The sequence below is a fragment of the Polyodon spathula genome, chromosome 8 (assembly GCF_017654505.1).
Source record: "Polyodon spathula isolate WHYD16114869_AA chromosome 8, ASM1765450v1, whole genome shotgun sequence".
Taxonomy (NCBI): domain Eukaryota; kingdom Metazoa; phylum Chordata; class Actinopteri; order Acipenseriformes; family Polyodontidae; genus Polyodon; species Polyodon spathula.
The window spans coordinates 42,517,486-42,533,211 of NC_054541.1; the positions used below are offsets into that span (position 1 = coordinate 42,517,486).

Here is a 15,726-nt window from a genome sequence, read left to right on the forward strand (position 1 = left end):
AAGAACTAATATCCTACTCAGTCATTCTGCGTAGGTACAGTAGTAAATGGATAACATTTGGGGTGTCGCTACTTTTGTGAGTAATTATCTATTCAAGGATACCAAGATTTTCCAGTAAAAATAGGTAATAGGTATTGTAGGGTTAATTCAGGTAATAAATGTCTACCCCAATTGTTTATCATTCCTTGTAAATGGATACATTTTTGGGGGTACAAATTTGTATTAGTTGCATATCCGAAGAGATAGTAAGATATTTAACAAGCAAGATATCTGAGTAGGGGAAAAGGGGCAAACATGTCCAACCCAAACATTGACACCAACAACAAATCAGCAACTTGCTTGTTAACAGATCAGAATGCCACACATTGTCAAAAGCTTACGCCAATCATTCCAGCAGGATTTCCTGTCCATGTTTCTCAGCACTTGCTTGGCATACGTTGTTTAACAAATCTGAACTCGAACATATATGAAAGGCTAATATGAATCTGTTTTCTCGAAATGATGTACATGTTTATCAATGTTGACCTGTATATGAGCTTTTCTAGTTTGTAAATAAGTAAACACAATTGATAAAATCTGGGTTTATGTCAGAAGTCATAATTTTACATCAGTTACTGCTGTTTACTTCAATTTATGATTTGTGATTTGTTAGGATTTTCTCAGAATTAAATAAGGAGGCAGTGTGGTCCAGGGCTTGTAACCAGAAGGTCACCAGTTCACTGTCTGCCCCTGAGCAAGTCACTTAACCTCCTTGTGCTCCATCCTGCGGAGGAGATGTTAAATCATTGTCCTATTGTAAGCGACTCTGAATATAATGCACAGTTCACAGCCTACCTCTGTAAAATGCTTTGTGATGGTGGTCCACTATGAAAGGTGCTTGTAACCAGAACAATAGTTTTTTTTTTTTTTTTTTTTTTTTTTTTTTTTTTTTTTTTTTTTTTTTTTTTTTTTTTAGAATATTATATTTTATTTGAGCCAATAAATATACATTAAAGTCCTAGAATAACAATATGCTTTCTTAGTAATTTTCCATAAATCCTATGTAGCCAATCCCAATAAACTGCAGAGTACTCAGACTGGTGCTTTGCTCCATCGCAAGGTCATTAATATGCACAGCCTACTACTGCTTGTCACAATTTTTTTGTAACATTGGCAGTTTTCTCCTGCTTGAGCATGAAGGCCATCTGGAATTGTAGGTAGAACAAATGGAAGAGCAGAGCGGCAGTTAAAGTAGCGCAGAGACATTTGTCTTTGGCACACAGACAGTAAACTGAATCTCCATTCTCTTTAACCAAACAGTGATCTCTTGAAAATGGCAACCGTCTTCATGAGAATTAAAGTAACGTTTTAAGTTATCCGCAGTGGTATTTGAGATGTTGACTCTAATCAAGCTGAATGCAGTTCCAGTTTTACCAGGTTCTTGCCATATCACTGAGGAGGAACTATAGGAGAGGAGGACCCCATCGTATTATGTTACTAGCATGCCAGGAGTCTGATTTGTGATCATTGCTAACTGAAATTAGTTCAAAGGTAACATTTATCACATTATTTCCAAACCAAAGTGTTTGTGCTTTTATAAAAAGTTCAGGAAGCAAAAAGAAAATAAAGCATGGCTAAATCACACAGGCTGTTGTTACCTTAGCAACACGTCACCTTTTTAGACTGAGTAAAAGAGAAACACGATCAATTCTGGATGATTTTAAACACCATACGAAGTTAATGGATGGGGTTTTATTAATGGAATTTGTAACAGCGTTTATTTTAAAGATCATTAAGCTATGATATTGCCAAAGAGCAATGTAGAGAATGAAAAGGGTAACACAGGGGGATCTTTTTCACTTTGTTTCACTACTTGGAGAGCAGTGGTGAGGCTCTTTTGAGCATTAGTACTTCTTGCTGCTCTTTGTGGAACGAGACAGGAGACACACAGGAAATGATTTTGACACGCATAATTTATTTACACGAATTCAGTATCACATGACACTTCCAGCAATGGTTGTTCACTGCAGACATACAACAGAACAAAAACGCAAAATAAAACACTGTACAAAACAAACTACAAACAAAAGTTGCCGCCAATATGGCTAGCGCTACGTTGCTATACAGGAGGCCCTGTTTACACATCTATACTCCTCAGGGTTTCCGATCCCAGTTACAAACACAGTGATTGGCAGATTATATATATATATATATATTTTTTTTTTTATTCGTAGCATGGGTCATCTTAATCCTTTTGTTTGTGGCCTTATAATTATTTAGAACAATATTTACGTGATACTATTTACTGAAAACAAACACAAAAACAAAAATAAACAAAACAAAAACACAGCTTTTCTCATGTGCAGGGACTGAGCCCAGCCACAGTCATTAAAAACGTTAAACTTTTCACCTTCAAATGCTTTTGGTCTTTGTGCCATTTCACCAAGACAGGTGTACAGTAAGATGAATAGAGTCAATTGTGTGGCTAACCTAACAAGACCCACCACCATAATTCTAGTGTCATCTTAAGTTGATTTGAGCTCATGCTGCCCTGTAAACATTTCAAATGTGTTTTCCAGAATATTCTGTGACTAGATCATACTCATAAATAGCCTGAAACAAAACACAGTTCTCATAAATGTCAGTCTAATGAGGCAGCACTTGCTATTTAAGGCAAAGGTGCAATTTCTTTAGAATGAAAAGAACACATCTAAACAAAAATCCCATGATAGACTGTTACACTGAAGGATTGTTTCTAAATCTCACTGTTCAGATCCTAGATTTGTGGTGTTTATAGTTCGAAACACACATTACAATAAAAAAAATACGAAAATTAAGTAAAAAATGAATGAATTCTGTGGCAGTGCATTGTGTCACATTCTGAAAGCTTCTCTGACAGTCAATACATTATTAATAGTGCTTCATCTGGATAGGGACTTAGAAAATATCATTATATTATATTATTTTTAACTGCTATGAGGAAAATAAAATAACTTGAATGCACACCAGGCAACACATGTAATGTGATTCTGAATGTAATCTAAACAATATTACTCACTCACACTGCCAATGTCATGGTTGAGAGTCCCGGAGAGACATATGGGGATGAAAACCATTGCCCTCAGGAATACATTTTCAGTTTACCGCAAACCCTACCATGATTTGATACTGATATTCAAGCTGCACAATATGCAAGGTCGGAATAAATTCCCCTTGGAATCCAGCATTAAAATGAAAAAACACGTGTTCAGCCATCCAGCCTCCTTTAACACCACATGTATGTCTTTACGTTCTGCCATGTGCTGAAACAGTAATAAATGATTAATAACACACATAATAGGATAATAAATGCTATGGGTCTGGGAATCGTGAATCAGTATCATACCTATGCCCTTGTATCTTTGCAACACAACCCTTTTAGCCGGTTATTCAAGGAAAAATATCTTTTCTAGCTTTATTAAGCTGTTGAATAGTTAATCATGTTTTTTAAATGCAGCTTGTAAGTTGCTTGTTAGGTGACACAGTCTCTGACAAGGTCTTCCAAGCTCCAGCTCTGGGTGATATGCAGTACAGAAATAACTGAGATGGACAGAGAAACAAGCACTTACAGTAAGAGGAGGCGTTAGCTAAAAATAAACTACAGTGGAAGTGTAGTATATAAAGATATAAATCTAATGGGAAGAATGGCAAGGAACACTTCTTGGCTTGAGAGATGCCTATTGAAATCAAATTCAAAAAGAGAATGAATGACAAACAGAAAGTTGATATTGTCATTGATATTGTGAGAGCTGTTTCTGGCAATGTCAATTGTACGGATGGAAATGTAAGGCTATATTAACAATTTATGAAAAACTATAGATTTCACGGACCGGTTTATTCCCCGTTTAACTTTTCCCGCTGTTATAATTTTCAGCCAGGTGGCTTCTATCATTGTAATGTGAGGTTAACAGGTTTATGTAAAATGGATATGTGGGAATGTATAGCCTTACTATAACAAGAGCGTTCTTTTCAATTTAAAACACTTTATAACAGGATGGCCTCTGATTACAAACAATGAAGTAAAATGATTGGTTCCTTGTAGAAATCTACTTGTATTCTGTATTTAACTGAACTATAACAAGGCAGAACAAAATAATATCCACTGTATACTTATGCTAATAGCCAGAGATAAAGACGGAACATGGAAACATCAGAGTGTCCATATTTTTAAGCTGTATAAATCATCCAGTGATACATTCACCAATGGCTTTTGCTTTCTTTTCCACTGTTGTAAAAAAAAAAAAAGTTGTAAAATAGAGCCTGTATTTGTATCAACTTTAAACTGATTAGCTAGCTGGCCTTTTAATGTATACTATACTTGCTAGTAACTATCTTGAAACAGGCACTGCTTGGTCATTTTGCTTTCGTACAGTATATAAGATTTTCTTTCCGTATCATAATTACTATAGTCTGATTCCCTGGAATATATTATTTGCCTGATATCTTATGCATGGTTGGCTTAAATGTCAATCACTGTCAAAGTGCTCCTCACTCCAGGCTTCAGTTAATGACTTGATTTGCTTTTTGTTTTCAGCTCTGTTCTTCAGCATCATCTGCTGGCAGCAAGTGGTCAAGTCCTTGCTCTTTTTTTAACCCTTTGGTGTTTGTGAACTTTTATGGAGCCACCTGCACATTCCATCAATATATCAAGTATTGTGTTATTTATAAAGTGGTATAAAGTGTTTATATAGTGTCTCAATACTTCTGTGTGCAAATAATCAGCAATCTTGGATACTGAACATGTTGAGGGATTGCACTTCAGTTCCATGGCAGTCTGTGGTAATGTGTAACCTCCTAAATTATTTAAACAAAGCTTTTTTAACATAAATAGTTTGACTTAAACAAAACAACTGGTATAAACTTAGTACTGAGGGTAAATGTTTTTTTGTTTGTTTGTTTGTTTCTGGAAGTACTTCCAAACAATCAAATTAAAAAAAAAAAAAAAAAAAGTTGCTGTACGTATTTTACAGAACGACTATGCTGCCATCTAGTGAAAATAACAAACTGGTACAGTTTGCAGTCTACCACTGAATTCTACAAAGCAGTAAAGTGGGATGTCAGGTGATCTGGCTGAGCAAACCTCCCTTTCTAAGAAAATCATAAAATCACCTTGCTAACCTTGACTCAAACACATCTCTATCATTATCAGGAGACATGGTTTTTTAGCTTCTATAAACTAGCAGAAGGAAATTCCTGATAATAGAGATAATTAGATATAATTTAACTTACTCATACAGCATGTACAGTAGTCAAGAGTGAAAGGGCAATACAGTCTACACGATTAATATTTACATAAACAACATGTACAACAGTGCCAAATTCCTGCTTTTATTATTCTGATAGTTTGGTAAAGGCAATGACTTTATTTTAACAACACCATCGTTTACTATGAACACATTGTTTTGAAATTATTGTTGTTTCATGTTCATCTTCATCTTCAGTTATTCAAAATAATTTTTCCAGTTGCTATAAATTGTTCCTTAAAATCTTCTTTGCAAAAATGCTCTGTGCATGAATTGCATTCCTTATTAATGTCAAGTTCTTAAATTAATGTCAAAGTCTTACTACTGTACTGGATAGTCAATCAATAATCTTTGAATTTTGTATAATTTCTATTGGATACACTTAACATTACTGGTATATCAGTGATACTGTGGTTACACTATACTATATTTATTGTACTGTATTATTTAATGTAATTACAGAACAACTAACTTAAAAATAGCCCATCAACTCTAGACAAGAAAATCTTCTTTGACCCTTGGGTACCTTGGAATAAGAGTTTTAAATGATTATTGACTATTAGGGTTGACAGGCCTAATCGCACGCTTCTCATTCATTTCTTGCATGGTGACACTTTCAGTAGTCTTGACTCAAAATATACAGGAAAAAACAAACAAATAAACATGTAATAAAACTAATCAGATCATGTTAAAAAATAGAAAAAACATAGTTCAATAAAGAAGTGGAAAGAAATAGTGTGGAAAGTGCGTCAACAAACAGGAAAGACATAACTTTCTGCTCCTCATATTATTGTCTGTGGGCCTCGAGGTCTGGGTGTTCAAGTCACTGGAGGTAAAACTGAAACATTAGTTTGTACCAAAACAGAAGACGCATCCAGTGCGAAGCAACGTAAATGGAATGCCAACTAATGAACTCCGCCCGAAAACAAACTCAGCTTGTGTTCAGCTGAGTCCCTAATTTTCTGATCAAATCCTGTTTTTTTAAACATCGGCTACTGCTCTTTGTTGCCAGGCCTTTCCACATTACCACCTGACTGCCACTGAATATACCTGTCATGTGCAGCTGAAGTCATGTACAAATACAGGAATTTCTGCTTCAAAATGTAATTATACAACTCAACTGTAGCCAATCTTATCTACCTGTGTATAATATAATCCCCAGTGTGAGTCAGTGAGTCCCATTCCTTACACCATTATTCACCATAAAGCTGTATTAATATGGCCCACGGTCTTTCTCTGTATGTTAAAATAATAGACAATGAGCAGTCAGTTTTAAACATTTACTAAACTTTGAACTGGGGCAGAGATAGTCGGACAGGTGCCTTTAGGAAATACTGTATGGGAATGGTTCCCAAAAGTGATTCCGAAAACTGTTTTTAATTAATTTCATTTTTATAGACCAATCATACCAGACAGACACAAAGTTACAAATTTCCTTGAATAACTTTATATTCCAATACACCATGACCTTTAAAGCCTGCTGCAATGCATTTTAAACAATCATTTCAAACATGTGCACAAAAGTGGCCTGCTCTAGAGGGCAGCTTTGCCATGGCTTTGAGCTGTGTTTTACTCTGCTGTGAACTCATCAGTCCTTGAGTCAGTCACGCAGATTCACATTGTGAGCAACGCCTCCAGTGCCAGTGTGACTCTGCCCTCTCCTTAGGAACAGGACGTAGCTGTAGCCGCAGTCATGACAGACCGGAGTTATTTATTTTTTTTAATTGTCTGTTCTGGACAGTTTCAGTCATGCACAGGATCCTGGGCATTTATCTTGGTAACCACTAATAAGAAGCATGAAAAGTATGCTTGTCTGATAATATCACATGAAAACAGAGAACCAACAAAATACAACTGAGTTCATATGATATGAATTACTTTCATTCTCTATTGCCCTCTATGATTACTTGAAATGTGTCCGGCATACTTAACAATACTTCTTAAGATAAAAGTACATCTTAATTACAACATTTCGCCTGTAATAACTTTTCGTCCTGTGTATGGTGAAGTTGCCATGGAGATATTACATCTGAGGTCACACGTGTTATACCAGGGGCTATGGGCGCCCACACAGGTTCATAAATTACTTAGAGCGCTGTTCAAGTGTAAACGGGTGGCTCATATGATAAGAATCTTTTAATGTAATCGACCCTAAGCCAGCTCAGTTCAGAGTTCTAAGCGTAAACTTACTATTAGACCCTAGAAACTAGATGCTAAATGCTTAAAAGCAGGTCAACGCATTGAGTGACTCAGGGATTTATTCTAAGATGAAGATTGAACAATACATTCCGGTGATCAACTAAAAAATGATATACAGCCTGACAGCCCTTCTTGACAATTTCTCTTGTAGCTTAAGCATTCTTCCCTCCAATGACATCTCTAGATCTTGCTTTTGAGTGAGAATGCTGTATTTGTTGCCAGTCCAGACAGAAGAGATTATATGTCTGAATAACCTCTACACACTTGTTTGCCTGCCTAATGGCATCTAGGTGTTATATAGCAGGTCTTATCTATGCATTTCTTAATATGTCACAGTCATCAACTTTTGCATCATACTGATAGCTCTCATTTTGAATATACAGCCATGTGAGGAATGTATGTTAGTGTTATACTTGTTATAAGAGAAGGCTGAACAACACAAGATGATAGCTCTTATACAATAAGGACCATCATACGCAACATTTACATTACCCACAGCAAACCTACCATACCTACTGCTAAAGCTGCCATTACAGACTGTAACAAACCAGAAATCCAACCAGACAAAGAAGGGTAAATTATTGACTAATTTAAAACAAAGATACCCAGGAATTGTGCCTTCTTATTAGATTGAGAGTGATTGTGCGATACAGCAGCTGTAATGATGTGAAACAAAAGTACTTAGAGTAGCTCTTCTTTTGTATGAAGGTGCTGTAAGGACACAACTAGGCCAGATTAAAAAGAAACAATGAGTTCCTCTTAAGGTCACAACCAAATTATTTTTTTTAAACCTATTTCAGGGGCCTACTTTTGGCACGTGTTCATCTCAGTCAGTCACGTGATCATCTCAGTACAGTCTCATCCAACAACTTCATGTGGTCCAGTGAGGCCTTATCTGTGGCACACTATATATATAGACGTAAGAGTTGAATAATGAAAAAATATATATTTGTTCACACAATGCATTGCATTTTGAAATGTTGAAATTAATTTCATAGACGTTGCCCCCACAAACACATATGCACGCATGACCGATATAGAAATCCTTCCAAACATACACATGTTGACCATTGGCAATACACATTGCATTTACAATAATAATTAGATTGATACTATAGTTACACATTACTTGCCCTAGAGGTTGTGTCATTTCATATTTTTTGTTTTGTCTTAAAGAGAAATACACTGAACACTCTCCATTGAACACCATCTTTTGAAATATGTTACCCCAAACCTTTGTATATTAGTCTATGTAGTCTATAGGTCTGTGGAGTCTATACATTAATTACATGTATCTAAATTCCTAGACCAGTTATTAAATGGACTTCCCAGCTGTTGGACTGTATTTTTTCAAAAGCTTCTTTCTCCTGTCATTCCTTACATGCAGTTCTACTTTGGAGTTCTCTGTTGGAGTTTTCTATTAGACATTGGTTTTAGTTATTTTCTGTATTTCGATTATTGCCCAGTGTTGCTTGTATTTCTGTAAGTCCTCTGGTTTATAAAACAGCAATGTATGTCAGTATCATAGTCCCCTCCCATGACACATATCAGCAGTTTGTACAGAACAGTACAGAATAAGGATTAGCAAGTCATTGTTTAATCACAATTTGATATGCAATTCTCCAGATGTATGTAAAAATGACATACAAGCAGATGAACAGACAGACAGTTTTAATTTAACCCCATACTAGCAATACAAAGCATTAAAATGGCATAAAAATAAGCCAAATCCTATGTCGTTGTATTTGCAAGATAGCGTGAGAATCTTCCTTTTATTTCTTTTCTTAAATAAAATATATATACAGTAAATATGAACCCACCGCAGCGAGTTTGTCAGCAGCATCCTGAAATTTCTGGTCCATTATTTCTGTTGATTCTATCATATTACGCCTGACTTCTTCAAGGCAGCTTTGAGTCGTGAAAACTTGATTCATGATTCAAGGGTCAAAATGACGAACAGAAAAGCATATCTTTCCTTGCTCTTTTTTTAAATCTCTGGTCTAATTGATGTCATCACAAATGTCTATAAGGCTTTCTTACACAGATCCTTGGACATATAAATAGCAAGCTGATATCAAAGAGCAACAAGATCTGAAGCAAATCCAGCAAAATGAGACAAGCTATTACTGCAGCTGTGGAGGATGGGGTTTGATCATGTTATATTTTGTTCAGTGATGATGTCAGTATATTATTATAATGGAATTTGATCCTTTTTTATTTCCAGTGTCTGTGTTTCTAGTCCTTTTGTGCCTGGATTTGGAGTACAGAGTGACTTCAGAGCATATCTGCACTCATGGAGATGCTGGGTGCCATGTGCTGTCGGTCTCGGATCTCTTTGATAGAGTTATCCAGCACTCAAACAGAATGCACAGCCTTTCAAATGATCTCCACTCTGAGTTTGTAAGTGGCATCGTTCTACTTAACAGTCTTAATTTCTCGCAGGCATAACTGACCAGGTTTAATAATCTTAATTATTCCTTTAGATCAGATGTAGAAAATGTATATGCTATCTATCTAATTAGTCTAGTCTATTAGTCTATTGTCTATCTTTATTGCTTTATTTATATTTATACATTATTAGCAGTCATTTTAATGCAGATAGATTCTTCCTGATTGTATGTTTGTTTTCAACCAATTGAGAATGTACTGGAAGTTATTTTTGGATCTCCAACCCCAGTCCTGGAGAGCCCCAGTCCAGCAGGTTTTATAAGTGTTTTTACATCATCAGTGACTAAAGATCCAGGAACACATGTTAATTTTGAATAATTAAGCCAGTAATTGGATCAATTAAGTAACTGAGGGTCTGGTTGCAATGAAAACCAGAAGACCCTGAAGCTCACCAGGACCAGGGTTGGAGACCACTGCTTTATCATTAGTAAAACTGGATTATAAATCCAATCATTCATTATGTCTCTCTCTCTCTCTCTCTCTCTCTCTCTCTCTCTCTCTCTCTCTCTCTCTCTCTCTCTCTCTCTCTCTCTCTGCCAAAGGAGAAATACTTCTTACCAGTCAGTAATCAAATAGGCAGAGCAACACGCAAATGTCATACTTCCAGAATTCTAACTCCTAATGGCAAAGAAAATGCTCAGAGAATTGATGTAGGTGCATTCTTCCTGCTTTTCCTTCTGTAATTTCTGCAATTGTTTTTAGGTGATTTGAAATCGGAACATCACTTTAATCTGTTTTTGACAGTTGGTTTGTAAAGTTGTTCTGAAGTGAAGCTGTTTGTGTTTTTTTTGTTATCTAGTCTTGTTATCTAATGAGGGTTCATCAATTGTAAGCTCCTGTAGTTTATACAGATTTACTACTAATTGTAATACTTTTGGGGTTATCAGAGAGAAGAACTCACTCAAGTGATTTTGAGGCTTTTGGTTGCTTGGATGGACCCCCTTTTGCAGTTTCACAAGAGTGTAGCTCACAATGAGGAATTATCCAACTTCATCAGCAACAAAGCATTGGAACTGAGTGAAATGGTTCACAAGCTGAAGAATGGGGTGGAGAAAGTAACAGAAAAAGTATGATTTCTACAATCACCTCTTGTCAGGGGTGTCCAATCCACGTCCTGGAGGTCCGGTGTCCCTCCTGGTTTTTGTTCCAGCTGTGTCCTAAATTACTTAATTGGACCAATTATTACCAATTATTGTTCTAATTAAGTAATTTAGGGCACTGTTGGAACAAAAACCAGGAGGGACACTGACCCTACAGGATCTGAATTATCCAGCAGTGGCATAGTAACATGGATAGTAACATGAACTTCAAATGTGGGAAGAAAGTTATTCATTTAACTGGGTTTCCAGGCATGGTCATAACTAACAGCTTATAGCTTTATTTGTCAACATGCATTTAGAATATTTAAGAATACTATCGTAGTGAGGCATTAGTAGAATAAGCAGTGGCGAGAAACTTTATGTGTAATTTCATACCATAACTACCATTGAACTACCAAGCGGATATTTCCTTATTTCTAAATGTTCTGACATGGCGCAGTACCTAAAATAGCACATCACTGAGCCTCTGCCTAATCTACACATGATGAGAATCTGCTCCTTATAGTGAATAATAAACCGTGGTTACATCGTATTGCACCAAACTCAGCTAAATTGACCAAAGTCTACTGCTCCTGGGGCTAGGTGTCAATCTGTTTCTTACAGAGGTCTTTGAAGTGTAAAACTCAATAGGAGAATCAGTCAGTCTATATAAATATGTACTCCAAGCCTTGGGCAGTGGGACTGATGCTTAAGCTGCACACCAATGAGCTCAGAAGCAATGAAAAAACATGCATGGTCTTTTCAATCTTTCTGTACCTAAATAAATAATTAGAGAAAGGGTAAACTGAGATTATTTGCAGTTCATTGAAGTCCAGTAAAGCATGCAGGCTTATCAGTGCCACTCTCAATAGTACAACTATAACCATGCACCAGTAAAAATAATAATAGGATGCTGACTTTTACTTGAGGGCATGGGACCTATTTATATAGAGCCCTGTAGTGTGGCTCCACGTCATCCCATACATTCTGTGGGAGTAATATTAAGACTCCTCCCCTTCCCCCATCATGCAACACCATTCTCTTTTTTATTTTTCAAAAAAAGTGTACATTTTAAGCAATGAGTACCTTTTAGCTAAAAAATGACGTTTTCTCAATTACTCTTTGGAGCTTGGAATGTATACTGTATGCATCTGTATTGGCTTTATCATATTTTTCCTTCTTCAGTCTTACAATGTGTTGTCTGTCTTTCAGATGCAGTTGCTGGGAATAATCAACAATTCCTTACATGGACTGTTTCCTGCTGAAGCAAGTTTATCTTTGTCTGCCAGCAATGAAGCAAGGCATATGAGAGACTATGATTTGCTTCTGGAGGGATTCCAATAAAGTCCAAAACTACTTGAAAATTCTCACGTGCAAAATTGTTCCTGAGCATTGATGCTAGGATTGTGAAGTAAACATGTCTGGTAAAGATAATAATACAATAAAGATGTCATATTGTTTAGCAGGAAATGTAGTATGTTATTGCAAGCTAGCATTTTGCAATAAAATAAATAAATAAATAAATGTATTTCATTCAAGTCTGTTTGCATTTGTTTAAAAGTATTCAACAATATTAAAGATACAAAGCATTATCACTGGTCATTGATTTATTAAGTTCCAGCAACAGAACTCACAGCTTTCCCCTGACAGCTGGCGGTATCGGGCCGGAACTGGCATTTCATTGGCACTGTTGGCATGCCATCGCCATTGGCGACCAGTAATCGGGCCAGCACTGGGCCATTGTCAGTACTGTCATATAATCATTTCATGTTCTTAGCATTATCAGACCAGTTCTGGCCAGACTCTGGTAAACCTGTTGCATATATACAGTACCTTGCAAAAGTATTCAGACCCCTGATCAATTCTGACCAGTTTTTTATTTTTCTTAAAAATATTTCCCAACATAAAACTAATGTCACCTTACAATAATTGATTTTGAATTTCAGTGTTTTAAAATAAAATATCGAACAGAACGAAATTTCAATGTACCATTTGTAATTGAGTAATATGAGAGAATTGGTCAGGGGTCTGAATACTTTTGCAAGGCATTGTATAAATACACTTAAATGTATTTTCATTCAGAATTGCTTTTTTAAAATAATACCAGATGTCAGTGATTCCGGCCCATTACTGTCATGGAGACTCCGGCCCGATGCCGCTCAACAGAACCGTCCCAGTGGAACCTACCAGAGCCTGGCCAAAAGAATGGACTCATTCAGTGTACCTGTCTAAACTGAAACCTGTTTAAATTCTTAACCTACAGATCAAACATAATTGTGTAACTAGCAGATGTAATAATAAAACTGGTATCTTTTTTAAAATTATTTCTATATCAATGTTTTAAACTTCTTTTTAGACGATGATATAAAGTATTTGAAAATGTTTCTGTTTGTCAACGATTGGATAAACTTACCTTGATCAAGACGTCTATTATATAACAAGAGTCCAATTGGAAGCCAAGAGAAAACAGTTGTGACATGACTGTTGTAGCATTCAAGACGTTATTATATTTGCTAGGTTACGTGTCAGTTAAATTTTAGTTAAATCAATCAAACTCTTTTCAAGGCGGGAAGTAAAGCATATAAGCCCCTCATAGGGGAAATGCATCGAAATGCATGAATTCCTTTCTATGCAAAATTAATAGAATTATAGACCATCAACTTGTCGCAAATAACGCTGAATCAGCTAGGCTGGTTAGTAAAACATTGAATCCTTTTGTATGGAGAGTATCAGTAGCTAAGGCTCATGGTTCATCAACTGATTCAGATTCAGTTGTATTGAGTTTGCCCACTAATGAAGATAAACAAACTACAAGTTAGGTGCCTGCTGATATGAAAAACAGTAAGTTTTGGCCCCCTGCTGTATTCTGGATGAATGGCATCCCTTCTAAAGTGTCTCCATGTGAGCAGAAAGAAGTGTATAGTAACAATGTGTACAGATCCAGAACTATTGTACATGGTACAGAAGTAACCCTGACACATAAATTAAAACATAATCCTCTTGTTAATTGTGCATGTAATATGTGCCAAAGCAAGTCATCAGTGACTGGGCTCAGACTTTGTCCGGCATGCAGTCATTTGGCTAAACACTGTAGAATCTTGTTTGAATGCAATGATTCTGTAGGTGTTTCTTTCTCTCATTTAAATGTAAACCCAAAAAGATATTAAGAGGATTGAATGCATGAGCTGTGAAAGGGTCACTTAATAAAAAGGGCGCATCTGAGAAAATTAGAATGTGAGGAAGGTGTCCCTACTAAGAGTGCACAAGTGTCTTGTAGGTACGAAGTCAAGGCCATGGCGACTCACACCTGTGATGCAAGACGATGGATTCGAGAGCCTATTGTTGTGTTCACTGAACCTACCCGAGTGGAAACTGAGACCGAAGTGGAGTCCTGCTGGGAGCGAGCTGAAACCCTTGACTTTGTGCCTATTTAAAATGAAATGTATTAATGCAATAATATGTGTTATAATCCTTTGTACTGTTTGTATAATCTTTAGTTTGGAAAATTGTGTAAGTGTGTAATCAAAAGTAACGCGTAATGCTGTTTTAATTCTTAATTGTGAACTTATGTATTTTCTTTATATAAAATCATGCAGTAGAAGCTGGTGTAGTTTGATACAAGTGGCCAGTTTTTAGGCAGTTTCTTATCAAGATGGGCTTGATTCCCAGAATTGAATGCAAGTTTCTGCAGAACCCTTTTTAGCCTAAGAAAATGTTGTTAAATGTTGAAATAAGGTTTAATATGCTTGCTTTTTACTATAAACTATTTGTGCGTGTAAGACCATATGCTTAACACTGCCTGTTATAATAATATACATGAAATTGTTTCTCATCAAGATAGGTTTGCATTTAAAATAGTTAGTAATCTTGTTCTATAGGGAGTAAACTGTCTAGTTTGACTCTGAGTTAAAAGATGATGCAACATAAAGAGATGTTGTTTGAAATATAAAATAAGAAGCTTAAAAAGTAATTTTGAGAAAAAGAATAGAAGATGGGTTTTAAGAAAGTAAAAACTTTATAACTTGCTGTGAGCCTGTCTTGAAGTCGTGCCAGAAAGTGGAGGGATAGCTGGCATGAAGAGTGGAGTTCTCTTATCTAACAGCGTCAAGGTTAGAGTGTCTTCTCACCATAGAAAAATTGGAAAAAACTTTGATTATCGCTGGAAATTGGAAAGCTAAGCACACAACTAGAAAACTGGTTTTAGCTGGTTTTTGTGCAGCTGAAAAAAATAGGAGGTCGTCCGCAGTTCAGCTGAATTCGTGCTGTTAGGAAACTCATAGGACAGAGACATTACAATCTTACACTTAAATAAAAAACAAATAGATTATCCATGAAGAGAAACTCTATATTGGGAAAAACATAAGATGGAAGCTCCCTATAATATCTGTTAAGCACACGCCTGTAAAGAGAGAAGGAAAACTAATTTGAAGAATAGAATAGCATGAGGGAATATATTATTAGACATTAATACATATAATCAATATAATCATAACTAATAGTGTTGTATATATTTCAGACAACACTCATATATTCAAAATAATATATATTTTTTGTTTCACCTAGCTTTTTAGATAGAGGAGGGGTTGAGAAATGAGCGGGTGAGATCATGATTGGATGTGTAGACCAGGTGTTATATTTTTATTAATTGTTGGCACAAGGCTCTACATTTTTAGGCTTTTGTGTGCCAAAGAGATAAGAGTTAGACTTGATAAAGATTCTCCATGTATTCCTATGGAGAC

At 36.0% G+C, this 15,726-nt stretch overlaps 1 protein-coding gene across 1 annotated transcript; it reads left to right on the forward strand.

Annotated features, from left to right (window-relative positions):
* Positions 1 to 9,656: 9,656 nt before the first annotated feature.
* prl2 (prolactin 2) lies at positions 9,657 to 12,445 on the forward strand. Its single transcript, XM_041256321.1, is given in 5 exon segments — positions 9,657 to 9,860; positions 10,451 to 10,558; positions 10,796 to 10,975; positions 12,200 to 12,306; positions 12,308 to 12,445. Coding segments are annotated over 5 exon segments (675 nt in total). The 3' UTR covers positions 12,384 to 12,445.
* Positions 12,446 to 15,726: the final 3,281 nt, after the last annotated feature.